This window comes from Crocodylus siamensis, chromosome 13 (genome assembly GCF_052110815.1).
Source record: "Crocodylus siamensis isolate JL-2025a chromosome 13, ASM5211081v1, whole genome shotgun sequence".
NCBI classification, from domain to species: domain Eukaryota; kingdom Metazoa; phylum Chordata; order Crocodylia; family Crocodylidae; genus Crocodylus; species Crocodylus siamensis.
Genome location: NC_143407.1, coordinates 14,016,851 through 14,043,519, shown reverse-complemented (window position 1 = coordinate 14,043,519; position 26,669 = coordinate 14,016,851). Strand labels below are relative to the sequence as shown.

At 53.1% G+C, this 26,669-nt stretch overlaps 1 protein-coding gene across 6 annotated transcripts in view; it reads left to right on the top strand.

The window, feature by feature from the left end:
* Positions 1 to 26,669, top strand: part of LOC149853967 (receptor-type tyrosine-protein phosphatase V-like) — a 60,007-nt gene that overhangs the window by 11,308 nt on the left and 22,030 nt on the right. For all 6 annotated transcript variants that reach the window (XR_016438860.1, XR_016438862.1, XR_016438861.1 and 3 more), the window contains 19 exons: positions 3,398 to 3,670; positions 4,553 to 4,819; positions 5,580 to 5,855; positions 7,235 to 7,504; positions 8,493 to 8,762; positions 9,536 to 9,808; positions 10,249 to 10,521; positions 11,028 to 11,297; positions 12,028 to 12,300; positions 14,044 to 14,316; positions 16,013 to 16,285; positions 18,010 to 18,282; positions 20,326 to 20,604; positions 20,862 to 20,996; positions 21,100 to 21,310; positions 23,912 to 23,979; positions 24,322 to 24,442; positions 25,095 to 25,142; positions 26,256 to 26,349. Coding sequence is in view for 2 of the 6 variants with exons in the window: in XM_090025318.1 (XP_089881444.1) it covers positions 3,398 to 3,670; positions 4,553 to 4,819; positions 5,580 to 5,855; positions 7,235 to 7,504; positions 8,493 to 8,762; positions 9,536 to 9,808; positions 10,249 to 10,521; positions 11,028 to 11,297; positions 12,028 to 12,300; positions 14,044 to 14,316; positions 16,013 to 16,285; positions 18,010 to 18,282; positions 20,326 to 20,604; positions 20,862 to 20,996; positions 21,100 to 21,310; positions 23,912 to 23,979; positions 24,322 to 24,442; positions 25,095 to 25,142; positions 26,256 to 26,349 (4,220 nt within the window). In the remaining 4 variants the exon portion in view is untranslated. The remainder of the gene's footprint in view (positions 1 to 3,397; positions 3,671 to 4,552; positions 4,820 to 5,579; positions 5,856 to 7,234; positions 7,505 to 8,492; positions 8,763 to 9,535; positions 9,809 to 10,248; positions 10,522 to 11,027; positions 11,298 to 12,027; positions 12,301 to 14,043; positions 14,317 to 16,012; positions 16,286 to 18,009; positions 18,283 to 20,325; positions 20,605 to 20,861; positions 20,997 to 21,099; positions 21,311 to 23,911; positions 23,980 to 24,321; positions 24,443 to 25,094; positions 25,143 to 26,255; positions 26,350 to 26,669) is intronic.

Sequence of the window (26,669 nt, the reverse complement as noted above, 5' to 3'; positions counted from 1 at the left end):
CTCCCAGCTCCATGGCCGTGCCTGTGGGTAGCGCTGCCTGCACAGTAGTGTAAGTGCAGCTCTCTTGTATTTGCCTTGTGCATAATAACACTCTGCTGAGCCGCACAGACAACCCCAGCATCTGTCCTCTTAATGGACAGAACCGGGCAAGAAATTGGAGCCTCCTCTCCCAGGCTGCAGCAGCAGCACCACATCTGCAAGGGGACAAGGACTGCTTGCCTTCAGCCACCACCCTGGCCCACCCCTGTCTCTACCCTCCCTGTGACACTCTTGACAGGCAGCAGTCCCTCGACTTTCTCTTCTCTCGTTGATTCTGGCATGTGGCCCTTGATGGTTACCACCCTCTTTCCTGCACTACCAAGCATTGAGTTTGCTGCTGAGTGATGAGGAGACATGAGAGGCTGAGCCTATGTGGGAGGGGAAGCTTTCTAGGAAAACTTCTCCGTGACGTGGACAGCAGCTGCTCCTAGCTAAGTGGCACAATCTGGACCAGGAAAAGCAAAAGCCCAAGGGAGATGCAACACATTTTGAAGTCATCTTGGCAGCACTTTCTGCTCTCAGGACAAAAGGGATGTAATGTCAGGCCTGACTGGGACCCCAGCCCCACAACAGGAGCAAGTGAATAGGGCGAAGTACAAGAAGGAGCTTCAGACTCAGAAGCGGGGCTTCCCTGGATTTTCCATTTGAACGGGTGAATGCCCAGTGTCCACACTGAATCTTGCCCAGGGCAAAGTGGAGCTGGTCCCATGGCAGCCAGTAGCCTCCCCCTGGGTTGTGTGTGATCAAAGTAGTAGGGAGGCCCTGACACAAAGCCTCTGTGCCACAGTGGTCAGGAGCCCGCTGACCCCAAGCAGCGGGGGTTTCTGGCGGTCCCTGTAGGTGCTGGGACCCTATGCTGGCTGACCTCCCACACTGGGATGAGGCTGCCCCTGCTGCCCACTTTTGTGTGTCGTGTTTGGACCCTGTTACTAGCAGTGGGACCAGTTGTCTGTGTGTGGGGGCACTGGCACCTCAGCTTCGGTGCGTTGGTGTCCTGCAGCACTGGCCGGTCCCTTTGGCCTCTGGGTCTCATCAGAAGTGGGTTCCCCCACCTGCCTCTCCTGTTCTAGCAGCACAGGACAGCCAAGCCCTGTTCGCTCAGCAGCCAGCAGAGAGTCCCAAGGCTCTGAGCCTGTGGCACATGCTGTGATCTGGCAGACAGCACCCTTAGGCTTGATTTCAGGCCAAATGAGCTCCACCTTCACTAACTGGCTGCTGTTCCTGTGTGCAACTTGTATCTTCCTGGCTGAGAGTCAGTGACAGCTGAGTGAATGCTGGCTATGATCTTCATAGTTCCCAGGCAATTTGCTTCCCCTGCCCCACTGCACTTTCACCCTGGGGTGGGGGTACTGTGGGACACCCATAATCCTCACACATAAGGGATACTGTTTGGGTGATGATGAAAGCTGCTGAGCTGAGGCAAGGTCCTCCTTGTTACTATTTGTATTGGGGTGCGGGTAAGAACTCCCTCACCAAGCAGGACCCTACAAGGAAAAGAAAAAAACCCTCCTCCGAGTAATGCAAGTGAAGTTGCCTGGACCCAGGAGGCATGCTGCACTGCCCATAGAAAACGCAAAGGGTACTCCACAGAGGTCAGCCATTCCCCTCTTGCTCAACAAGAATTGTATGCTCACCTGTGTGAAGTTATGGTCAGGCTACATCAGTTGTTCTCAGCCAGAGTGCTGTGGCACCTTGGGATGCCTGGAAGTCCTTTAAAGGGTGCCATGGGATGTCGTGCAATATTAGCACTGTTAGGTGTACAAATGTGGGTCACAAGATACAAGATAGACTGAGAGATTTCTGACCTGCTGTGGTCTTTCTGAGTATTTTGCAGCAAAAGAATCTCTCTATTACTCTTCTGTAGTCAAAAAGTTAGTGAGTTAAGAGCCGGCATTTTCTGAGAGGTGCCTTGAGCCTAGCGAGGGGTACCTTGAGTCTAAAGTGGTTGAGAGAACCCCATGGCTATAGCCACACAGAGAGGCCTTGACCTACACCACGTCTGCCAGTCTTTTAACATTTACAGGCCCCAGCAGCAAACCCAGTACAGGTCACCCAGCACGATTCCTGGCCTCTGATTTATCTACGTTACTGGTCCATATGCACTCCTGGGACATAGAGAACTACATCTGGGGAAACAAAGGCACAGAGAAACAATGTGACTTGCCCAATATCACAGAGAAGCCTGTGGCAGAGGATTGAACCCAGGTCTCCTATATGCTAACCACTCTCAGGCTTCCTGGTTGGGTTAGGAATATGTTTTTTACTCATCCTTTCTTGCTGTGAATAGTCCATAATAGTTCTGGCAGCAGTTAGGCATCAGGGTCTTCTCAGCCAGCAGGAGTGAAAGCAGATAGTGAACAGAGCGTTCTTGGTCCATTCATGCCAAACATGCAGGGGGATGTGACCTTCTCCAGAGAACAATAAACAGTTAGAGACAGTCGTGCGCTGCAGAATTAAGGTCCAGAAGTTGAATACTACAATCACAGGAGCTATGCTGCCCTAGGGGGTTGGCCGGCCTGATATATTGGCTGTTTGTTTGTGCCTTTGGATTTTGGGTGTGGGTGCACATTCTGAACTCGGAGGCTTTGTGCTGAAACCACTGCTATTCTGCTTACTCCGGTCAGTGGGCTGCCCAGTTGACTGCATCTTGGAGAAGTGCAGCTGTTTCTTGTGTTCCGGTTCCCTTCAGAAGCTGTGCATGTCGTCAGCCAGTCTGGTTACTGCCCTAGAGAGCCTGTGACTGCGCTGGCTGCTGCTGCCTACAGCTGATGTCCCATGAGAGAACAACATGTTGCACAATACCAAATACATTCAAGGGGAACATTCATGCTGGAAAGTTTTGGGCCAGTCTCAGGAATATTAATGAACACAGTGAAATGCAAACAGGGAGAATATAAGAATGATGTCCTGCCAGTGAGCAGATTGTCTCCCACAGGCAGGAGAGAGAGCATCATCATTCAGGACATTTAAAACTAGACTGAAGCAGCCTAATAGCATATGGGGTAGAGAGCAACCTTGCCTCAGCCTTTGTGTATTTGAGTGGGGTGGTAAAGTCTGTGCTGATGCTAAAGTCTGTGCTCATTTGACCATTTGATTCATGTGTTGGTCTCTTCCCAAGGAATTCTCTTCGTAGACGGAGTGTGGGCCTTGTTAGAGATAGTGGCAGGGCTGCATGGGGGATGCTACCCGCTGCAATCACAGTTTGTGATGTTAGCATGAAGCACTCTCCCAAAAGTGAAGATGGGTTCTGAGGGAGTGTGGGTGGGTGATGATGGGGCGGTCCGAGGTATTTTTTCAGTCACCTATGGATTTGAGGTGACATGCACCAACCTCCTTCCCCATGTGTTCTCTCTTCCAGGCCCACTAAGCCCAACCAATGTGTCCTTGAGCAGTGATGGGGACAATGGCTCCTTACAGGCTCAGTGGAGCTCCCCAGCTGGAAACAGAGACTTTTATCTGGTGACCTTGCAGCAGGAAGAGAGTAAAACCCCCACCAGGAATGTGTCTGTGGGAGGAGACAGCACTCGTATCACATTTCACAGTCTGAGCCCTGGGAAGCAGTACACCGTGCAGGTGACAGCAATGGCTGGCCCTTACAGAGCATCCTCCCAGAGTGCAGCCACCTGGACGCGTAAGTGAGCCTGAGTCCACCAGGCTGGCACACCTAGCCGACAGGCACCACAGGGACAGGAAGACTCACTGCTGAAGGGCTGAGCCATTAGAGAAACCACATACAGGGATGGTTTTCAGGTCACCGTGGCTAAACCTCACCCACATATGAACCTGGGGTGGGAAGGCCAGAAGCAAGAGGTGCTGGAGAAATTGGGTGCGGGCTGTGCCCCCCTCAGCACTGGGCACACGGCTTGCCCGGGCACATTGTTGGTACTGGCATGACCACCTGGTGACCATGGAGGAACGAGGGTGTGAGACCAGAGTGCTGGTGTATGCCTGGGTCTTAGACATCTGACCTGGCTCCAGGTCCCAAAGGCAAACCAGGACCTGGGGCCTGGCTCACAGCCTCATGCCAGGTGAAGCAGCAGCCTCACACTCCATGTCCAGGTTTTGCCTAGCACAAACCTGATGGGCACCCTGCATGGGACTGAATGGGCCAGGAAGACAGCCTTTTTCAATCCCCATTAGCCAGGATGAATAAGACTGTCTGTCTTCCAGCATTGCCCTTCCCCCAGCACTGAATTCCCTTTAACTGAGTGACAGGGGCCCATGTAGAAGACAGCCTCTGCCCCTTTCCACAGTCCTGTGCAAGAAGAGGCTGCCCTTTGTGTCCCAGAGTTTGATGTGGCCAGGAACCACCCTGCCCATGTGGTTTCCATTTAGGGGCAAGGGGATCTACTCTGGCTTCTCTCAGTTTAGTCCCAGAATGCAGTGCTGAGGGGCTGCCTCATCCCCCTGGAATGCATGCGGGGAGGACCATGCCAGTATTCCTTGTGTGGGGAGCACCCTGGGTGCCCTCCTGCACGTGCAACTACAATGCCCGGCTCTTTATGCCTTGCAGAACCTGTAGCACCACCTGGTGCAAGGCTGTCCAGCCAGGAAAGCCCCTCTACCCTGCACGCTTCTTGGGAGGAGGCTACTGGATCAGGGTATAAGGTGGAGTTATACACCATGGAGCCCCATGCACTGGTGTTGAGCAGTTCTGTACAGAGAAGCATCACCAACCTTACCTACGAGGGACTGAACCCAGGGACCCAGTACACCCTTGTGATCAGGACGATAGCTGGGCTGCATGCCTCTCCACCCCTGCAGATCGCCAACTGGACATGTGAGTGCTTTTGCCCATGTGCTTATGGGGCTAACAGGGCTGGAGACAGCCTTAGCAAGAGGCCACGGACATACACAAGTGCCTAGCGCTTCCCATCTCCCCAGCCTCCCTTTGGGTGTTGTAGATCAGTGGTTGTATATCCCTGATGTTTCCTTTGCTGAACAGAACAGCAGAGAGATCAGAAGAGCTATGACGTTTGTGAAGCACATTAAGCGATGGGTTGGCATAACCCAGACAAGCACATCCAGTCAGACTGTGCAGCCATCTAGCTGGGCATCCAGCCTCCTGCTGTTGTTTCAGATCCTTTTGTGGTACTGGATCTGGCTGCATATGCACCTTGGCCAACACTTTTTCCTCCTGTACTGGGTTATGCCAGAGGTTGCTTTCAGTCATCTCCCATCACCTGCCAACCAGCTCAGTGTTGGTCCATCCAACCTGCATCCCATCCAGCAGGGATTCACTCTTAATGCTTCAGCACAAGGGGCTCTGTACTGCACCTGAACAGCAGCATGATGCTGTGCCTGAAGGGCTGGCAGTGACCTGGTAGATCCTAAGCAGGCCTCATGGGTGGAGCATGTTTGTCTTGAGGTTATCAGGAGGGGGTCTCTGTTCTCCAAGGCCCTGCCCTCCATTGTGGGAGCAGAGTTCACTGTGGAGTGTGGTCTGAGCCTGGCATGTCTCAGGCCACAGCACAGGTCCACTCCATTTCTAATGCCTGGCTCCAGCTTTGACTGTGACTCGAGTCCCTTTCCTCTCCCAGATCCATTGCCACCAGAAGAGCTGAGCCTCAACAACCATGGACACAGCACCTCATTGTACGCCTCCTGGAAAGGAGCTCCTGCTGTCGGCATCATTCACTACAGAGGTGTCCTTTTGGAAACCAAGTCTCAGGTACAGATCAGGAATGTGTCCCTGGAGAAAAGCTGGACTAATATCACCTTTGAGGAGCTGAGCCCTGGGCGTCAGTACACCCTGGAGGTGGCTGCTGTGGCTGGACCTTACACATCCCCAGTGTGCACAGCCATGGACTGGACATGTGAGTATGTGACATCTGCTGAGCTCAGAATAGTGTCTCCCAGCCTGGTGTTATCTGTTCATCTTGCTCTGCCCACATAGAAATGTGACAGTCCTGTGGTTAAATATCATGTTACAGTGATGGGTGCTTTGAGGTGCCTGGTGGTTGGATGTCTGAAGATGGGCGGACAGATGTGGAAAGGCGGACGGTGATGTGCACAAGTATATGCTGTGAGGATGGAGGAGGAAAAAATGATGACTGTGAGGGCCAAATTCAGGCTTGGTGCAAGCAGTTCAGAATCACATGAAGTATTGTGCAGTTAAACCAACCTCTGACAGTTATTTGACTCTCTTCCCTCTGGCCTCTTGTGTATCATGGACATCTGTGCAAAACGAGCGCCCATCCCTGCAGATAGCAGATTTTACACCCCTTTTGCCAAGGTTTCAGTGAGATCCAGGGTGTTGTTCTCCTTTGAAACCCACTCATGCTAAGTTTTTCTAGGTGTAGCATTTGTGTTGATGTGTGCTTAGTGCTTCTCTCCATGTGGCTAGAGTCTCTCCCACCCACTGGCATCATCCTATGGGTCTGTTTCACTGCAAATACATGTCCCCACTGGCCTTTGTGGATTTTCTTGCCATTGGGAGGGGACTAGCCTCGTCAAACAGGCTGTTTCACATACCACCAAGCAGTGACCTATGGTGGTCCTGCCTATGCCCTAGACACCTGCAGGGTACATGCCATGTCCTGCATGCCTTTGGCATGTGATACTCTCCATGCTTTCAATGCAAGGGACTCCCAGAAGGAGTTATAGGAGAACTGGGCTCCTGACAGTAAATATGGCCAAAACCTAGTAAGAGGCAGTGCCATTGCTGGTTCCTCGAGTGATATGGGTTTGGGGCTATGCATGACTGTTTGGTCTCAGTGTGGGCCTTGACCCAAGAATTTCTGCTTTCTGGCACAAGAGTTGCAGGGTCTAGCAGATCAGACTGTCTGAGGTCAATGCAGCTCGTCAAGACTGGAGACGCTTACGCCTTTCTGTGGCTGAAATCTCAGTCTCCTTCCTCCACATGAGCATTTTAGAATGGAAACCACCTTTGATCTTTTACTGAGTTCTCTATGGAGCCCATCACTGTAATATCTGGATATCTCCCATACTGATTAATTCACCTTCCCATTTTACAGATGGGGAAACCAGGGCACAGCAAGGCTGGGTAGCACACTCATGCTCATATTGTAGTGGAAATGGGAATAAGTGCTACATCTCCCGACTCCACCAGCCTGTGCCCAAAGCACAAGCCCCTCCTTTCTTGTCTCAATAGTGACACTGCATCAGCCCTGCTCACTCCCCTGCTGCTTGTTCTCTGTGTCCTGTGGCAACTTGGACATCTCTTTCCTTTCAGACCCTTTGGCTCCATCTGACGTGACTCTGACCAGTAAAAAACATTCCTTTGGTCTCTCTGCCTTTTGGGACAAGGCTTCTGGTGACAGGGACCAGTTCCTACTCCGGCTGTACAGCAGGGAGCACCCAGTGCAAAGGAACATCTCAGTTGGGCCAGACACCCAGAACTTCACTTTCCTAGGGCTTCTTCCTGGAACTCAGTATTTCCTAGAGGTGACAGCACTGGCAGGGCCTTACAGCGCCTCATCACAGCCTGCAACCGAGTGGACATGTGAGTATGGCCACAGCCTATGGAGGTGGCAGGACAGGGCTCCTGATTGTTTTATGCACAGAGCTCTGTGCAATAATAAAGGGACTCCATTTGGACTCCAACAACTTGGATCTTTATTTTAAATGCACTGTATTCAGTGCTGCTGCTCACAGCCATGAGGAGCACTGTGTGCTCAGTGCTCTTGTGAAATTCCCCAAGCACATGGTGCTTCCTGGAAACTTCCTGAAGTCACCCTGCAGATCATCTCCCCTACAACTCTTGTTCCAGCTGATGTTGCCTGTGGTACCAGAGACACTGTGCTGGCAGGGTTTGCAATAGCATAAAGGCTGCCATGCCAAAGCACTCAGCTGTGGGGACATTCCCTGGGAGCTGTGAGAATTCAGCACATGGGAATCAGGTTTTGATGGCAGCCTGTGGGTTTAGGCCCTAAATTGGCCTCCATGCCCTGGAGCAGCTTTGAGGGCCCTGCTTTCCAGTTGAAGCTTCCACATGTGGAGCTGGAGCTAGAGCTGGAACTGAGAAATTCAGGTTTGAACACAGACTCACACCATTGTAAGCAGGAAGAGTGCAGAGGTCACAAGAGGAAAGGCTGTGAGATCTGCCTAGCTGTGAGGCACAGGCAATCCCCACGGTCTGGGCCTGTCTCTGTGCTGGTGGACTCTGTAACAGTACCAGCCCTGTCCTGTACTGGAGAGATGTGTGGTGCCTTGGAGTGTCATACCAACACACGCTCTGTCTTCATTAGCTAGTGAAACGCTGGTAAAGAGTGCTCTGTGTCCCCATCTAGCATCTGCTTCAGTAAATGCTTTGTAGCCTACCGCTATTGCCAGCTAATGGTTCCTGACCCTTATATCTGAGGCATGTGGTGAGGACAGGAAAGGATCTATTTATAGCTGAGGACTTATCAGTGTTTGAGTTGTGTCGGGGGACTGGCTGCTTCCTTCCCCATCCTATTCTAACACATCTCTCTGGCTTCACTCCACCCCAGACCCTTTGTCACTGGCTAACGTGAGTGTACGCCAAGGCCAGAGCCCCCAGGAGCTGCATGTGAGCTGGATGGAGTCAGGTGGGGGCAGAGACCACTGGGTGCAGCTCTATGCTGATGAATCGCTGTCCATCATCAGGAATGTGTCTGTGCCACGTGGTGTCACCCATGTGGATCTGGATGGTCTTGTGCCCGGGGCGCGGTATCGCGTGGAGATCATTTCTCAGGCCGGACCCCACCGCACCTCTTCCCAGACGGCCATCGGCTACACAGGTACGGGACCACTGAGGTTATTCCCCAATAGCAGCCTCAGCAACGGCTTGGGAGGGGAAGAAAAATAGCAGCTGCTGCAGCACCTGTCCTACTACCTCCACTGCCCAGGGTGTACAAGCACCCTGTTATGCCCCTCTTCCTTTCCCAAGGCAGGCAGGCTCAGGCTGCCCTTCTTTATAGGCCTGAAGGAGGGCAGAAACTCAAGGGTCTCAGCCCAGACTCTGATCTCAACCTTGCAGGGAGTTCTTGTGGACAAATGAAGTACTCCTGAGTGCCATTCACCCTGAATGCAGGGCTCAGGGCAGCCTCAGCCTTGTGCCCCATGAGTGCCGCCTGGTGGCAGGTTGTGCATCATGGTGCGGCAGTCTCTGAAGCAAGGTGAAACAGCAGCTGTGCACCAAGGGCTCAGGGACTCGCTGGGCTGAGATCCAGGAGCTGACGTGGTGGCAGCCCACAACCACAATGTGGGTGGGAGGGAGTGGGGAGTGGTGTTCTGCAGACTGGGAGCCCTGGTCCTCCCTGCCCTCACCCCCATCAGATGTGTACCAGCACCCTGGAGAACAGGAGCTCAGGCTGCCTGTGCATCATTACTGTGCAGCACCTTGAAAGAGAGGCAAGAGCTGCGATCCGGAGAATGACCTGCTTCTTCCTTCAGGCTGAGCTGAGGACACAGAGTGCTGGTGCTGCTGCGTGAGCTCCAGGCAGGCCCTCTCCTCCCGTGGCATCCTCCAGTCTATCACTGCTAACATGAGAGTGCCATTTCTCTCTTCTAGCCCCACTGATGCCTCTCCACCCACTGGTAACCAATGGCGGCAGCACCTCGGCTCTGGCTGTGCATTGGGAAGCTCCTTCTGGGCAGAGAGATGGATACCTGGTGAACGTGTATGAGGAGGGCTCCTCGGCCGCAGGGAGACATGTGGCTGCAGGGAAGAACAGCACCAGTGTCACTGTGATGGGGTTAGCACCAGGATCTTGCTACCACGTTGAACTCTGGGCAGTGGCCGGAGCCTACAGCTCTGACCTCCAGAAAGTCACTGGCTGCACAGGTGAGTGCTCTGGCTGTGCTCTCCCAGGTCTCCAAGGCCAAGCAGGGTCAGTTAGGGTTTGATGGGAAAACTGCCTGGAGCACCATAGTGGCAAGAGAGAGGGGAGGTGCTGGTGGTGTGCCAGCACCATCCTGCCACAAGTGCCATGTTTCAGAGGAGACCTGAAATCACCAAAGACCCTGGCACACCTCATAGGTAGAGAGCTGGGATCCTGGTCCGACTTCTGTGGGACAGTGGCTCTCTGCTTCCTGCAATCAGCCTGCACCTTCAGTTGGACACAGGCCCCTTCTTCGCTTCCTGACCTGTTGCTGTTGGGCTTTGCAGGGGTAACAGCCCTGCCTCAGCAGCAGCTCCATGTGCTCCACGCCAGTAGTAGGACTTTGCTTTCCCTTGCTGTTCCCCTTGTTCTGACTCCTCTCACCTCTGCCTTTCTCCTGCAGTTCCTGCTGCTCCGCTGAACGTGAGCCTCACCAATGCAGGCAGCTCTTCAGTGCTGCATGCTGCCTGGGCTGAGCCTCCTGGGGGCTGGGACTACTACAGGGTTATTCTATACAGCCTGGCATCTCAGACCACAGAGCGAACTCAGTCCTTGGGGCCTGGTGCCCAGAACATCACCTGGACACACTTGGCTGCGGGAAGCAAGTTTGCTGTGCAGGTCACTGCTGTCAAAGGCCTGTATGAATCCTCCTCTCCTAACATCACCCAATGGACCTGTGAGTACAAGGGACATGGAAAGAGTCCCTGATGATAACCCATCACCCCTGTTGCCCTCTGCCCTGGGGAACAGCCCCAATCTGTCCCTGTTCCCTTCTGACCTCCAGAGACTTGCTCCTTGGCCCACCTTTGCCCAGCACTTCTGGCATTCTAGGCCCCTGCCTCTGCTATCCTGGGAGCCAACTCCATCCCATGCTGATTTCTTTGACCCAAGGACAAGTGCAGAGGCCCCTGGCAGGCCATCTCCTGCCCCTGCTTCAGGGCACAGGATTGCTGGCCTCAGTCCTGCATGCACCAGTGTCCTCTTAGAGCTGTCCCATGCCCAGCACCAGCCCTCTCTAGTGCCCTTCCTGCTCGCTGTTCTCAGGCAAACACCTATGTGCTGCAGCAGAGGGGCTGGAAAGGAGCTGGCCAGATGCTCTGGTTGCCTGTTAAACTATGGCAGAAACCAGCTCTTCTACCAGCCAGGACTGAATGCGTTTCCCCTTTTGTCCTTGTTTTCTAGACCCCCTGGCCCCTGCTAACCTCACCCTGGCCAGCCCCTCTGCTTTTACCCTGCAGGCCTCCTGGACAGGGGCAGAGCAGGGAGGTGAGGGCTACACCGTGGAGCTATATGAAACCTCCTCTGGCAGCCTTGCCAGCCAGGTCTCACTTGGCTGGGGTGCAAGGAACCACACCTTCTGGAGCCTGAGCCCAGGCACCCGTTACAGCATGAGAGTGAGTGCTGCAGCGGGGCCCTATCATGCCATTGCCCCCAACCTCACCCACTGGACACGTGAGTACCACCCTCTGCTGCAGCTGCCTGCCCTGGTGGCAAGGGCTCTGCAAGATGGAGACCCATCTTGCAGAGCCGTGTCCCACTAGCCATCTGTGTCTCTCCATGGACAGGCATCCTAGGTCCCATCCTGCCTGCCAAGCCTACCCTGTCTGTCCACCTGCATTCAGGACACAAGGGATGCCGGTCCTGCTGGGAGCATTTCTGAGTACAGGATGGGGCACTCCACCCCCACACAGGGAGCCAGACATGGTAATCCCTCTCCCAAGCCAGCAGTCAGGCCATTCTGATCCCAGCCAGCTGGATTCCCCTCCCACATCTTTCATTCACACACCCCTAGATCCAGCTCAGTCCCTGCTAGGCCACGTGGTGTGGTCATATCTCTCACACCTTGGGCACCTCCAAGAGTAGCCACTGAAGAGGGGAGCCAGGAGGATAGCCTGTTTGGTGAAGGGAGAGCGTAGGAAGGAGTGGGACGGATGGCAGAGTCCCAGCAGGGGAGCTGGCTGCAAGCAAAGTGCCGGGGAGTGCCATGACAGAATCAGACTCTCAGCCTTGTCTAGTACTGCCGTCCCTCTGCTGCACCAACAGAGCTGGTGCTGCTGGGCCTGCTGCCCACAGCCCAAGGCAGTTGTGCCCAGGTCTTTCCCAGCACCTGTGCTCTGGCCAGGCTGCAGAGTGTTTCATAGCTGGAGATGCTGCATCCTGAAGCGCTGGCTTCCCTCCTTAGGTCCTCTGGCCCCACCGGCTGTGCACATGGTGAATGAAGGGCACCCTGACAGGCTGAGTGCATCATGGGGAGCAGTGGCAGGGAGCCAAGACAGCTACACACTAATCCTGTACCATGCGGGATCAGGCACCGTGGTTGCAAGGACCTCTCTTGGGAAAGATGTCCACAACTTCACCTTTGAGGATCTGGCCCCAGGACATGAGTACTTGCTGGAGGTTGTCTCCACAGCTGGACCCTATTGGGCATCAGCTGCCAACGTCAGCAATTGGACCTGTGAGTGCTGCAATTAGATTTCCCTTTTGGGATGTGCAAAGAGGAGGCTGCGGCAGAAGGGAGATTGAAGACCCTGGCAGTGGTGGGTGGTGATTGGCACGTGCAGGAGCTCAGACACTGCTAATAGGGGAGGACAACAGGTTGCACCCCTCCCACTGGCATGTTCACAGAAAAAGGTAGCCAGGCACAGCCACACAGATGTACATGGCATGGATATGCTTCTACCACGCACACAGGGCTCCAAAGCAATGCCCTTGCACATAAGTACATACATGTGGGCAGAGTACTCATGCACTTCATCACAGTGACATGTATACCCTGACATCAGCATATGCACACCCCGACGGGGGCACATACAGACATGCCCGTCCACACCCGTGCGAAGGACAGAGTTAATGTGCATGCTTGTGAATGGGATCCTGGAACTTCCCACCTAAAGAAGCATGGGGAGGGAAGAGGCCATTGGTTCAGGATCCTTCTGGTTGGGATCTGGTGACCTTGGGACTGGCTCAGCTCCAACACGCTCAGTAGCCTGGGGCACATTTGGAGTTGGCCTCGCTGATACCAGCTTGCCATGCGGGCTCTAGGAGGGACACAGATGAGTGCGTAGGAGCAGAAGGATCTAGGAGCACTTGCACTTCAGATCCATCTCAGCAGCTCCCCACAGGCACCAGCATGTGGATGGAGTCCCAGGAGTGGACTTAGGAGTAGAGGTGGATGTCATTTTCTTGAACTTTAGCAAGGCCTTCAATGCGGTATCTCATCCTATTCTCATAAATAAATTAGGAGGCTGTGACATAGATGTTTACACGGTCTGGTGGGTGGCAAATTGGCTTAGTGGTCACACCCAGAGAGTGGTAGTAGGTGGGTTGATATCAACCTGGAAGGATGTGGGTAGTGGGGTCCTACAGGGTTTGGTCATTGGACCTGTGCTCTTCAATATCTTCATCAGTGACTTGGATGTGGGTGTGAAGTGTACTCTGTCCAAGTTTGCAGATGGTACTACATTGTGGGGTGAAGTGTACACTCTGGAGGGTAGGGAACAATTGCAGGCAGACCTGGACAGGTTAGAAAAGTGGGCAGTACACAATAGGATGCAGTACAACAAGGACAAGTGCAGAGTGCTGCACCTAGGACGCAAAGTATCCAGCACACCCACAGGGTGGGAAGTGACCCTCTCAGCAGCACAGAAGCAGAAAGGGATCTCGGAGACGCTCTGTTCACCAGGGTGCCTCTTGGGGTAACAAGGAACAATGGTCACAAACTGACAGAGAGCAGATTTAGGCTGGATATCAGGAAAAACTTCTTCATGGTAAGGGTGGCCAAAGTATGGAATGGGTTTCCAAGGGAGGTGGTGTTCTCCCATACCTTGGGGGTCTTTAGGAGAAGGCTGGACAGGCATCTGGCTGGGTCATGTGACCCCAGCACTCTTTCCTGCCCAGGCAAGGGGTCGGACTCGATGTTGTGTTGAGGTCCCTTCCAACCCTAACATCTGTGATTGGGGAAAACGCATGCATCAGGGGAAGTGACTCTGACGTGGCATGAGGGGCTGGCAGCAGTGTATGAGGGTGGGCCAGGAGGGAGAAGCAATGTGTGATGGGAAGGAGTGGGGAGGGAGTCAGGATGAGTGTGACAGGGTAACTGTGAGCTTATCTGCCTGGACAGCCAAAGCACTGACATGCAGCACCCCACGCAGGCTGACATTGCCTCCACTCCTTAATGTGCTGTCTTCTGATCTCTCAGGCCCTCTGGCCCCACCGTCCCTGCGCCTAGTGAATGAGGGGCAGCCCGATAGGCTGAGTGCATCCTGGGAAGGTGCAGCAGGGAGCCGAGACAGCTACATGCTAACCCTGTACCATGCGGGATCAGGCACCGTGGTGGCAAATGTCTCCCTTGGGAAAGATGCCCATAACTTCACCTTTGTGGGCTTGACCCCAGGACACAGGTACATCCTGGAAGCAGTCTCCAAGGCTGGGCCCTGCTTGACGCCCGCGAGGAACATCAGTGACTGGACATGTGAGTAGCGCAAAGCATCCAGGAGGTCACAGCCCAAGGAGCCAATTAAAGCAGGCTCACCGTTCCTCACTCCAACCCCAATGGCTCACTCGGGTATTGATCCCCCAGGAAGGGGCTGAGCTCCTGTGTCAGCAGAATTGATGTGCTTTGGCTTTGGCTTTGGCAGGCGGGAGGGTGCAGGCAAGGGAGGTGAACCTATAAGTACTGGCCAAGCACTCAGCAGGATTCAGGCAGACTAAGCTCATAGCCTTCCCACTGTAGGATGGCAGCTGGGACATTGCATCCATGGCTTGTCTATACCACGAGGCAATTGGTCTTGGCAGGGGGGCTTGAACACATAATGCCCACACTCTGCCCACCTGCACCTGCTGGTACACTCCAACCTGGAAGCACCAGTGAGGCCCATTCTGGTAGCTGCTCTTAAGCCTGCCAGAGAGAGCAATCGAGAGTGGCTTCTGGGAATGAATCTGAAGCAGCCTCACTAATGTACTAGATTTGGAGCATGGCAGCAAACTCAGGTGGGTGCACTTTTGCCCCTGGGCACTGGGACCTACTGCAGCTGCAGTGCAGACAAGATCTAGGCGGAGAGAGGTAGACAGACACCTTGTTCTGAAGTCAAGTAGGAGGCAGGGTAGATTTGCCGCTTATAGACTAACTAAAGTAAGTGTGTGCCTGTAAGTGGGCAGGACTGGTATAAAGTGAACCTGTGCTCTGGCAATCAGGCCTGTAATTACAGTGCTGTGACTTTCTTTCCGTCAAATCACAAGCTAATGTTTTTCTAATTGCTGCCTGTCTCGCTGCTGGCAGCCGGAGAGATGACCTAAGTCCTTCAGGTTTGTGTATACACCTGTAATACACCTGATGATACAGCATGTAATGCTTACCTGATGGCCACTTTGGGGGGTGGTGCAGTTGAGCTAGTAGGAAAATGTTTTCTGTGGCAACTCCATTTGCCTCTACAAGGAGCTTTGTTAGCATGAGTTGATATCAGAGGCACTGTAAGTCCTTGGCCAGCCTCCTGCAGCCCCTTGAGTTCACAGGAGTGATGGTGCAGACCCAGAGCACATAGCTGATTTCTTTTTGTTGGAGCTTCTCAGGGATTTTGCATGTAGTTTAGCATCACTTTTACAGGAAATGTGCCTTGTTAGTCAGATACGTTGATCCCAGGCATCATGCCACAAGTTGGGCAGGCTGCAGGTGTGGGGTGAGTTGCATCCCCAAAGGGACTTTTCAAGATGAGAGGGGAGCAGGCTAGTGTGTTGCTCATGCTGATGTATTTTGCTGGAGCTCCTGCCAGGGTGGCACAGCTCCTGCTGTCCCCACCCACAGGCCTTGGCCAACAGACTCACACTAGCCCAAATCCACCTGCAGAACCAGCCATGAACACCTGAAAACTTTCCCCATTGGCCCAAACATATCTGATGCACAGGTTCCCCCTGGCAGGTGGAGGCACTTCACTTCCACACCTATTACCGAGCTCATCTCAGGGCAGGATTTCAGAGTACTTGGCACCAGGAAGAAAAACAATGGGAACTGCCAGCCAACCTGCATCCTAGGAGCATGGCCCTGCCTTCCCTGGATGCCGGCAAGGGAGGGGGCAGAGTGTGCTAGCTGATGGTAATGCATCCAAGTGGGGGATGCTCTAGACCTTTGCTGCTACATGCAGCTTCCATCTTTTCTCTTGGTGTTTCTTTAGACCCGCTGCCACCCCTTAATGTGTACGTGACAAACCAGGGGCACCCTGACAGGCTGACGGCATCATGGGGTGCAGCTGCTGGAGAACGAGATGGCTACCTGCTCACCCTGTACCATGCGGGCTCAGGTTTTGTGGCAGCCAATGCTTCTGTTGGGAGAGATGCCAGCAAGTTCACCTTCTCACACCTGGCTCCAGGGCACAAGTATTTGCTAGAGGTGGTCTCTATGGCTGGGCCATACGTAGCATCAGCAGACAACATCAGCGACTGGACAAGTGAGTGGCGTGCTGTGCTTCGCTCAATGCCAGGGAGTGGCAGAGCATTGTGTACACATGGTACACATGGTGGGAAAGCTGCAGTGCAGTGGTGTGGGGTTACCACAGGGCACAGGGAAGGGGGTAGAGGCTAGAGCTGCTCTCTGACAGCTCATGACCTGCAGGCACTGACTCTACACTCCTTGGAGGCAGAGCCATCAAGATGGAGTCATGAATGGTTGGCTTGTGTGATGCCCTAATGCACCCACCTGTAGGAAAGTAGGGAAGCCGAGGTCAGTGTCCCGGGACAGGTTTTCTATCCTCCCTGTCTCGCACAGGTGGCCATTCACCTTTAGGCACTTGGGCTGTTCGTAGCAAAGACTGTTGCACAGAAAAGGGAATCCCCCAAGCCGTTGCTCCTGTCCATTCAGGGGCATGGCCTTGTAGCCACAGGATGCAGCCACAGCAGCGCTCTGCTTCCAGCGTCCTCTCTGGGACTCAGCTCCTTTGGGCACTCTTGGAATTTATGATTCAGGGTGTAAACAAGTGGGCTTGCCCTGTTAGAGGCAATGTGGAAAGGCAAAACCAGTGCTGCTTGCCCACAGTAGGCATTTTGGTCTGCACAGCCCTGTGGCACCAAGGCTGCCACTGTGGAAGCCTTTAAGTTGCTGGTACAGTGGCAGAGGAGGATGGTTCCCTACATGTCGACTCCCACAGACTCCACTGGGTGCTGGAAGTGCCTGGGTGCTGGCCTCAGGCAGAAGATCACTGATTTGCAGGAAGGAGGGACCTGCCCTTCTTTTAGAAAGAGAGAAGCTCCCACGCCAGATCAGACCTTGGGCTCAGCTAGCCAAGCTTCATTTCCAGGAGTGCCCAGAGCAAGATGTTTCAGAGGGAGCTGTGAGACTCACCTGGGGTAGTCTGTCCTCCTGATAGTCCCACTTGACATGTAATAGTTAGAGAACAGCTCAAGTTCTGGGCATGAATTTTAACATCCCTTCCAAAACCTGTGTTATGCTGAAAGTTGGTAGCTCTGCCAGCTGCCGCTCCCTCTTCATGACAGAAAAGACAAAAGTTTTGTCACTTCATGATAAAAACAGCCTCAGTGCTAATGAAAAGCAGTTTAGACTTTCAGTGAATTCGTAAAGTTGTAATGATGTGATTTTATATACCCAAGCCCTTGTTTTCCACAGTAGCCTAAGGTTAGATTCCTCACCCTAGATGTTGGTTAATCTTCAAGAGCTCCTAAGGGAGTCAGGCACATAAAACTCATAAGCTGCAAACATCACAGCCTGATGGACGAGTACAGTCCAGGCAGAATATTCCAGGTCTCCCACGTGCACAGTATCCACACTGGAAGGCAATGCTGGTTGCAAGTGTAGCAGGGGCTATTTGCTTATCTGTACTGGGTTTGTTCTCACACAAGTAACCCCAGGCTTGTCTCTCTCGGCAGAGACAAAGGTTTTCAGATGACACTTCTTAATAGGGACAATTGTTTATGGAAAATCTGGGAATATACCACCAATTAGAAAATGAATTAAGGAGACAAGTACAAAACCTCCCTGGGGCAATTCAAGATTGAGAAGAAAGAAAAAACCCTAGTGTAGCAGAAATAAAAGGGTGGATTTAAATGAAAAATAGCATGGTTATTCCCTATCACTCTCCTGGATTTTCTGTAGGGGGTTGGGATGGTGCAGCTTGCCTGAGACCTGACTTTTTCCTTTGCCTTTTTTTTTATAACACAGCCCCCTTAGTCCCAGCGGATCTCTCTGCGGTGATTGGGGAGAATCGCACACTGCTGTCCGTGTCATGGGGACCCTCCTCTAGCCAGCAGGACTACTGCCAGCTATGGCTGCGTGAACCTGGGAACAGCACACTCCCACGACAGCACACCCTGGCCCGGGGGCAGGTCCAGCATGTGTTCTGGGGGCTGGTCCCGGGCAGAAATTACTCGGTTTCCTTGAGCTGCGTGGCCGGGCCATATTGGAACAGCACAGGAACCTTGGCAGTGCCAGTAGGTGGGTGTGGGCTTCCACGAGGCAGGAGTTGGCAGGTGCTAGAAATTAACGCCCGTCTGCAGAGCAGGGGCTGAAACACATGGGGATGTAGTGACTGCAGGCTCCCAGTCAGCTGTCACGGGGTGAGTGATGCCGTGTTGCTTCCAGTGGGGGGCTCTCCTGCCGGAAGACAGGGCAGGAGCCTGAGGAGGACTGAAGTTTCATAGTTAGTAGGGTCGGAAGGGACCTGAGCAGATCATTGAGTCCGACCCCCTGTCATGGCAGGAAAAAGTACTGGGGTCAAACGACCCTGGCCAGGTGTTCACCCAGCCTCCTCTTAAACACCCCCAGGGTAGGAGCCTGCACCACTTTGCTTGGAAGTTGGCTCCAGACCCTAGCCGCCCTGACCGTGAAGTAGCGCCTCCTGATATCTAGCCTAAACCTACCCTCTGCCAGCTTGTGACCGTTATTCCTGGTCACTCCTGGCAGTGCTTGGGGGAACAGGGACTCCCCCAATGCCTGCTGATCCCCCCTGACTAATTTGTAACAGGCCACTAGATCCCCCTCAGGCTTCTCTTGTGGAGGCTGAACAGGTTCAGGTCCCGTAGCCTCTCCTCATAGGGCCTGCCCTGTTGTCCCCTGATCATATGAGTGGCCTCCTCTGGACCCTCTCCATGCTGTCCACATCCCTCCTGAAGTGTGGCGCCCAGAACTGGACGCAATACTCCAGCTGCAGCCTGACCAGTGTCGCATGGCGGGGAGGATCACCTCCTTGGACCTGCTCGAGATGCATCCATGGATGCATGACAAGATACGGTTGGCCTTCCTGACCGCGTCCCCACACTGCTGGCCCATGTTCATCTTGGCATCAATGATGACTCCAAGATCCTTTTCTGCCTCTGCACTGACAAGAAGGGAGTTCCCCAGCCTGTAGGTATGGTGCTGGTTCTTCCTCCCCCGGTGTATCACCTTGCACTTGTCAGTGTTGAATCCCATCCTGTTCTCATCCACCCACCCCTGTAACCTGTCTAGGTCCGATTGCAGTCTATTCCTCCCTTCTAGCGTGCCCACATCCCCCCCACATCTTAGTGTCATCAGCAAATTTGAACAGGGTGCTTTTTACCCCCTCGTCCAAGTTGCTGATTAAGATGTTGAACAGTGCGGGCCCAAGGACCGAGCCCTGGGGGACCCCCCTGTCCGCATCCCTCCAGGTCAAAAACGACCTGTCCACCACCACCCTCTGGGTGCGGCCCTCCAGCCAGTTGGCGACCCATTTGACTGTGTGGGTGTCGACACCACAGTCCCCCAGCTTTTTAATGAGAACGGGGTGAGAGACAGTGTCGAAGGCCTTCCGAAAGTCCAGGAAGACTATGTCCACGGCTACCCCTGCGTCTAAGGGTTTGGTGACCTGGTTGTAGAAAGCCACCAGGTTGGTCTGACAGGACCTGCTGCTAATGAACTTGTGTTGGTTGCCCCTAAGTGTAATCTCCCCCGCTGGCCCCTTGTGGACATGCACCAGAATAATTCTCTCAAAAAGCTTGCCCAGGATTGAGGTAAGACTAACTGGCCTATAGTTTCCCGGGTCCTCCTTCCTCCCCTTTTTGAAGATGGGAACCACATTGGCCCTCTTCCAGTCCTCTGGCACCACTACCGATCCCTTAACAAGGCAGCAGCAAAGCCCAAGATGTGGCCTATCTGTGATGGGATGTACGAGGGGTTTGTGGACACTTGGAACCGGTCCTGCACTGGAGGTGCCCACTGAGCCAGAAAGGACTTTGTGTATTGAACCAGATTACAGGACAGCGTCTTCCTTGGCCTGTTTCTCCAAGGGTATTTTCTTCCTGCCCAAGTCCTGTGCAAGCTGTGCCATCCCTGGGCTATGCAGTACGGGGCCCCAACATGCAGGCATTCAGTTCTGTGCCTCTGTCAGTGTCCTTGGTCAACTCTGCTGTACAGGTTTGGGTCAGCCCTGGGGTACAGCACCGTTTGGGGCTGGCGTTGCCCCAACCCCTGGTGCTCTGGGGAGTTAGGAAGCTGCCCTGCTTAGAGGTGTCTCTTTCTCAGAACCCAACCCGGTGAAGGACATGCAGTGTCTGCCTGACTCCAAGGCCTTCTACCTGAACTGGACTGTGCCCAGTGGAGACGTCGAGGCCTACGAGCTCATGGTAGAGAGACCGTCCAGTGGAGCTCTCCAGCCTGAGATCCACATGAGTATTCCTGGGAATGAGGCCAGTCTGGAGGGCTTGGTGCCAAACTCTTCGTACCGAATCAGCCTGAGAGTGCTGGGCAGGAACGGGATGCGGAGCTGGGCTGTGACTCTTCTCTGCAACACTTCAGTGGAGGGTAGGTCTCCATCTTGCATGTGCTGTCTCTACCAGGTGTCTGCATGCCGTGGAGATGGCCCAGAGCCCACAAGACAGAGCCTTTTTCCAGACAGCAGAGCACTCTGTGCTCAGATGAGGCTTTTGGACTCAGGCGTGGCATGAAGTGGGGTTGCTGCTCCGGGGCAGTGGGGTGGAAGCAGATACAAGCCCCAGGTAAGATGCATAATGCCCTAGCCTATCAGTAATACGCCTGTGCTTGACGGGTTTCTCTTCCAGTCCTACCCCCACCGGTTCTAGCAGATATCCTCCAGTTCGAGGCTGGCTCCAGAGTTGTCATCTCCTCTGACATGTTCAGCGAGGAGAATGGCCGGATCCAGTATTACGGTGTCATCGCCACCACCAATGAGTCATGTAAGTGCCTGCTTTGCCTTGGGCCCTTCACCCTGCTGCAGCTGCACCTAATCCTTTGGCATAAGGATTCACACTTCTGCTGCTCTTGTGTCCTTCACTGCAGTGCTGAGGCCCACCCGGGAGACTGTGACCACCACCTGGTATGACCATTACTATGGGCAGGAGGACTCATACCTCGCTGTGCTTATCCCCAATCCTTTCCACCCAAGCCATAGGAGCACTCCCAAAACATGGCCCGTGCCAGTGGGAACGGAGGAGTGTGGCCATTCCCGAAAGACCTGCAATGGGAAGCTGAAGGCAAATGTCCAGTACAGGTCAGTGCAGCAGAGGATTTCTCCCCAATGGATGCTGTGGGGAGCAGGAAAAAAAATGTTGATTTTTAGTGAGAACATGGAGGTGTTGGGAGGGCAGCAAGGACCTGGCCATCAGCAGCCTAAACGCATCTTACCCCAAATACATCTGTCTCTCGACTGTAGCACTGCTGCTCTCTCTAACAGCGCTCTGATGATCTGGAGCCCTGAGCCAGCCCTTCTCTGTAACCATAGAGAAAAAAACATGGGATCCTTTGACTATGAGATGAAGGAAATGAACTGAATGCTGAATGCAAGGAGTGGATGGAGGAAGGGAGAGCAAATAACTAATTTAGGGAGCTGACCAGAGTGAGCTGATCATGGATGTCAGGCACAGAATGACCACTTAGCAGAAGCTTATGCAGCTCTGATTTAGTTAGTTGATAAGGTGAAATCTACCTTGCCTTCTTCCCACTGATTCCTAATATGCCAGGTTCCCAGGGTACCCACCTGGCAGTGTCTTAGGATGGGCTAGCAGGAAATGCACCCACAAACCCATCATCCAAGTATGAAAGTGACTGGAGGGCACTTGAGGGAGGTCCATCTGTCCAGGGGTGTTTGTGAGGTACTTGGTCAGAGGCATTGCTTCAGGGAGCCCTGGGGTGCTGTGATGAGCAGAGTAAAGCTGTGTGCGCCCTTTTGGAGGATGCTTCAGATAAACAAGTATCTTAGTGGGTGATGCTGTCCTAGGGTTACCATGCTTCCAGTTTCAAAAAAGAGGACACCTGGGGGTAGGTAATATGATGGGGGGGCAGTGATATACCTGTGCCTGCCTCTGCCCCTCACTCCCAAGCCACAGTGCCCCTCTCCTCCCCCAAGTCCTGACCCACAGGCCCCTGCCCCCGCAGTCCTGCAACGTCTCCTGGCTGTCCTGCCCCTACAAGCATGGGCACCAGCCCCAGTGCCACTGGCCAGACCATGCAGCTCCCTGCTGCCCCTGAAGGGTCCCCCCCGCCCCCTTCCCCCAGTGGAGAGGCAAGTGTCTCCCCCGCTTCCCCTGCCCTGCTGCAGCCCCAGCACCTGGACAGCTTAGCCCAGCACCAGCAGGCATCTGCCCCCCTCACACACCCATCCCTTCCTCACACCCCTGCCATGCACACCCTTGACAGTCCATAAGCCCTGGCCCTCCAGTTCCTGCCCCCCGTAGACTTACCTTCATGAAGCTGCGGGGGCTGCTCCCACCACCCTGCTGGGCTGTATGCTGGCCACGTGCATTTGTGCCCACAGACACATGTGATGCCCCCTGCTTCCGGATGCCCTCCCCCAGCTCTCCCCAGCCCCAAGCAGCTCTTTGCTAGGGCAAGCAAAAAGTGCCAATAATTACTTTGATGCTGAGCAGAGCAAAATCCTGGACATTTGTTGGTATTTTAAAAAACTGCCTGGATGGAGATGGGAGGATCCGAAAAGGGGATATGTCCAGGAAAACCTGGATGCGTGGTAGCCCTAGCTGTCACCTCCAAGGGAAGTGGACACAATGACAAGCATTCTGCAATCCTGGGGACACTGCAGTCTTCTTGTTCAGGGTGAGAGCATATTGCACCAGGGGGCATCCCAGCACCCTTGATAGTTATCTGAGGCCTCTTGGATTTCAGTCATGATAGAGAGGGCCAAGGACAACATCAGCCTTGGAGACTAAACTCCCCTTTCACTCCTATTGGTGAGCAAAACAGAAAAAAGTAATTGGGAAGCTGAATCTGGTGAGGATGTGCTGGAGCCTGTTCTAGAAATCAGGGCTTTGGTTCTGTCTGGTCATAGTGGAGGCACAAGGGTGGCATGGTATGCGTGTGTCCATGTTTGTAGGCGGCTGTGCTGGCTCTGGCTGAAGCTACACAGAGTTCTTTACAGCACAGATGTCTGAGCCTCCTCGTAAGACAGGAAAGAGGCACAAACCAAAGTGAGATACAAAAGGCAGAAACAAAGTGAGGTCTCCCCTGGAGTCCAGAATGGGCATTTTCAAATTGTTCCATTTGTTGGAAATTGTTTTTTACAGTGGGGGATCATCCATTTTCATTTCAAAATAATGGGTTCCCCACTTTCTGACTTTTTTTTTTTAACTTATGCCACTTGGCAAAACAACTACCAGGTTTGCAAATGTGATTTTTCAAAAAGAAAGTGATACTTTAACTTTTAAAAGTGAAGGTGTTGGTTTCTGTCTGAAAATAGCAGTTCAAGTGGGTTTTTTCTGCCTGTGCTTTCTTAATTGTCTTGCTGTTTTCCCACCTGGAAAATACTTGAAGAGGATAGGGAAGTGTAATACATGACCTTTCCCACATCCTCAAAATTCCCTGTAAAAAAACCCAAATTTCTCAATAGGAAAATGTCAAAGCAGGATTGTTCTGGTGGGAAAGGTTCAAAACTTTCCAGGTAGCTTTGGCCCTCTGTTCCCTCTCACAATGAGGTGTGTTGCTTCCCGGCTCTTTTCTCCCCTGCTGACTTTGAAGCCACGTTGTTATTGCTGATTTCCATGTCCAGATGCCATCTTCTTTCCGTTTGCTGATGGTGGTCACGCCAGGCCTACTCCCAGCATGTGGCTGGAACTAACTCTTAGGCTTTGTTTTGCTGTAGATTCAGCATTGCTGCTTTCACCAAATATGACCAGGTAGACCCTGCCGTGTCATTCACATCATTTTCAGGTAAGGCAGTGTCCGCCTGTGTTCTTCATTCATGGCTCCGTCTGGCCACTTGGCCTGCTCTGTCAGTACCTTTGCTAACTCATCTGGTTATCTCTCTCAGCTGAGTTTCATAACTGCTACCTAGGGTCAGGGCAGGGAGGCTCAGCAAAGATCCTCTTGATTTTAGCTGGTATTTGGTGATCCCAGTTTCTGGTGATCCTGGGCAGGAACCTGGGGTGGGCAAGTCTTGCGGGGAAGGCTCCCTGCATGAAGTTAGAAGCCAAGGTCAGGTGTGAGGCACACAGGGACTCCAGGAATGCAGTGCCACAGGGTAACAGAGGACTCTCTGGTCTTGGTCTTCAGCTGCTGGTGCAGATCCACTTCCTTTTCCAATCCCAATCGTGGCTGGAGTCATTGCAGGTTTTCTCCTGACGCTCATAGCAATCTTTGGCTTGATCTACTGGAAGCGAGCACGAGCCAAAAGGTAAGGGAGTGAGAATGGGAGGGCGACTTGGTAGAGTAGCCTTCTTGAAAGCCAAGCCCATGCAATGAGGGGAAGACCTGCTGCTGACCTGTGAAAGGAGTCTATAAAATGGGGTGCTATGGAGTTAGTGGAGATGCTCACTGGGAAGGATAGGCTGGGTACAGAATAGCCAGCTCCAGCTCTGCTTAATCCATAGATTCATGGAGAAAACTTTTTAAGTGTGTGGGAACTACACTCTGCTCACAAGATACCCCTGAGCTGGAAGGAGGTGAGGTGGGGGGAGGGTGCTTTAAGTAGAGTGGCTCCAAGAGCCTCTCTAATTAAAGCGCCCAGAGCGTCATGCATATCAGCATCCCCACACTGAAAAATGGCGGTGGGAGCGCTTTAAGTAAAGTTCGTCCAACAAGCTTTAGTTAAAGCGCCCCCCGCTGCCATTTTTCAGCATGGGGATGCTGATATACGTGATGCTAGAGTCTGCTGGAGCGCAGTAATTACCACGCTGCAGCAGGCTCGATTAATCAAGTCTGTTTTGACACGTTATAATTACAGTGCAGCAGAGCAGCCTCTCTGCACATGTATAGGTGCCCGATATGCCTGGGCTCAGCCTGCATTGCTGGAGGAAAAAGTGACGTTAGCCATGTTTTCTTTTCAGAAACAAGAAGAGTAACTTACCCCAAGAAATGACAACTTACAGCTTGAGGTAAATGGCACTACTCTCACACACACATACTATCTGTCAGAGAGGGGACCTGCTTTATTATCTCTTTAGTTCCCCAGGTCCCAGGTCCTGGATCACTCGGTTCAGCCCCACGCTTCCACAGCTGCACTGTGCTAGGCCTCGAGGCTGCAGAGTCCAAGCTTCCGCCAACCACGGCCTTTAAGTAAATTTTTAAAGTGCCTGCAGCTTCCCTGCTGCTCACCTGCTTAAGCTTTTGTTGTCTAAATTGGTTCCGAGTCACTGCTCGGAGGGGGGATCTAGCGGCCTGTTACAAACTAGTCAGGGGGGATCAGCAGGCATTGGGGGAGTCCCTGTTCTCCCAAGCACCGCCAGGAGTGACCAGGAATAACGGTCACAAGCTGGTAGAGGGTAGATTCAGATTAGACATCAGGAGGTGCGACTTCACTGTCTGGGCGGCTAGGATCTGGAGCCAACTTCCAAGAGAAGTGGTGCAGGCTCCTACCCTGGGGGTCTTTAAGAGGAGGCTGGATGTACACCTTGCTGGGGTTATTTGACCCCAGTACTCTTTCCTGCCATGGCAGGGGGTCGGACTAGATGATCTACTCAGGTCCCTTCCAACCCTAGATACTACGAAACTATGAAAATAAGCTCTATGTAGATTGCCACAGTAGGATGTCAGGCCTCCTTGTAGTGTTCATCACCTTGAGATGCCTCCAGCAGATATATCTCAATATGCCCCAATGGAGTGAAGCTAGTCTCCAGCACAGAGAGATCAGCTTGGGCTAAAGGAGAAGGCCCATTAGTTGTTCCTGCTAGGCAGATTGCAGCACTCCTACTTTCAGGTCTGCAAGCTAGGGGTCCAGGCTTCAGCCAGGAGACCATTATGAAAGGAGGTGAAGAAGTGTACAGCCACCCTCTGTGGGGCCCTCTCTGCAGGTGATTATGTGAGTTTGTAACCATCCCAGAACAAAATGGCACAGGTGATCAAAGTACTGCCTGCCACAATGCTGGTGGCTCTCCTTGGCCTCCTGATAATGAGCCTGACTGGGCAGCCTGTCCCTAAGGGAAGGGAGCTGACACTGCATATCTCTTATCAGCAATAGCATGTTTTCCTATGAGTCTTACTTCCTGCAGAAACGTGCATCGGCCAGTTCCCGTACAGAGCTTCAAACAGTATTACGAGATGAAGACGGCAAATGCCAACAATGCTTTCTTCCAGGAGTTTGAGGTGAGCGTTCGTTAAGAGGGAAGAGTTTGGGACGAGATTTCACCTCTCCTCTAGATGGTTGGTTCAAATCCAAATGCAGCCCACCCAGGTCTGTCATGACTGACTGATGCTGTTAGCTGCGTGGCTTTTTGCATAGTCTGTGGAAATGAATTGTAGGTTCCCAGTCCAATTCATTGCGGATTGGCAACCTAATAGACACCTGTCTACGTCATTTGGCCATCTGGACAGAGGTCAAAGGCTGAGCAGGTCATGCCAACCGAATGGACTTCTCTCTTGTTCCTGAAAGTAGTGTCTCCAAGTCAGGTTGAAGCGCACCTTAG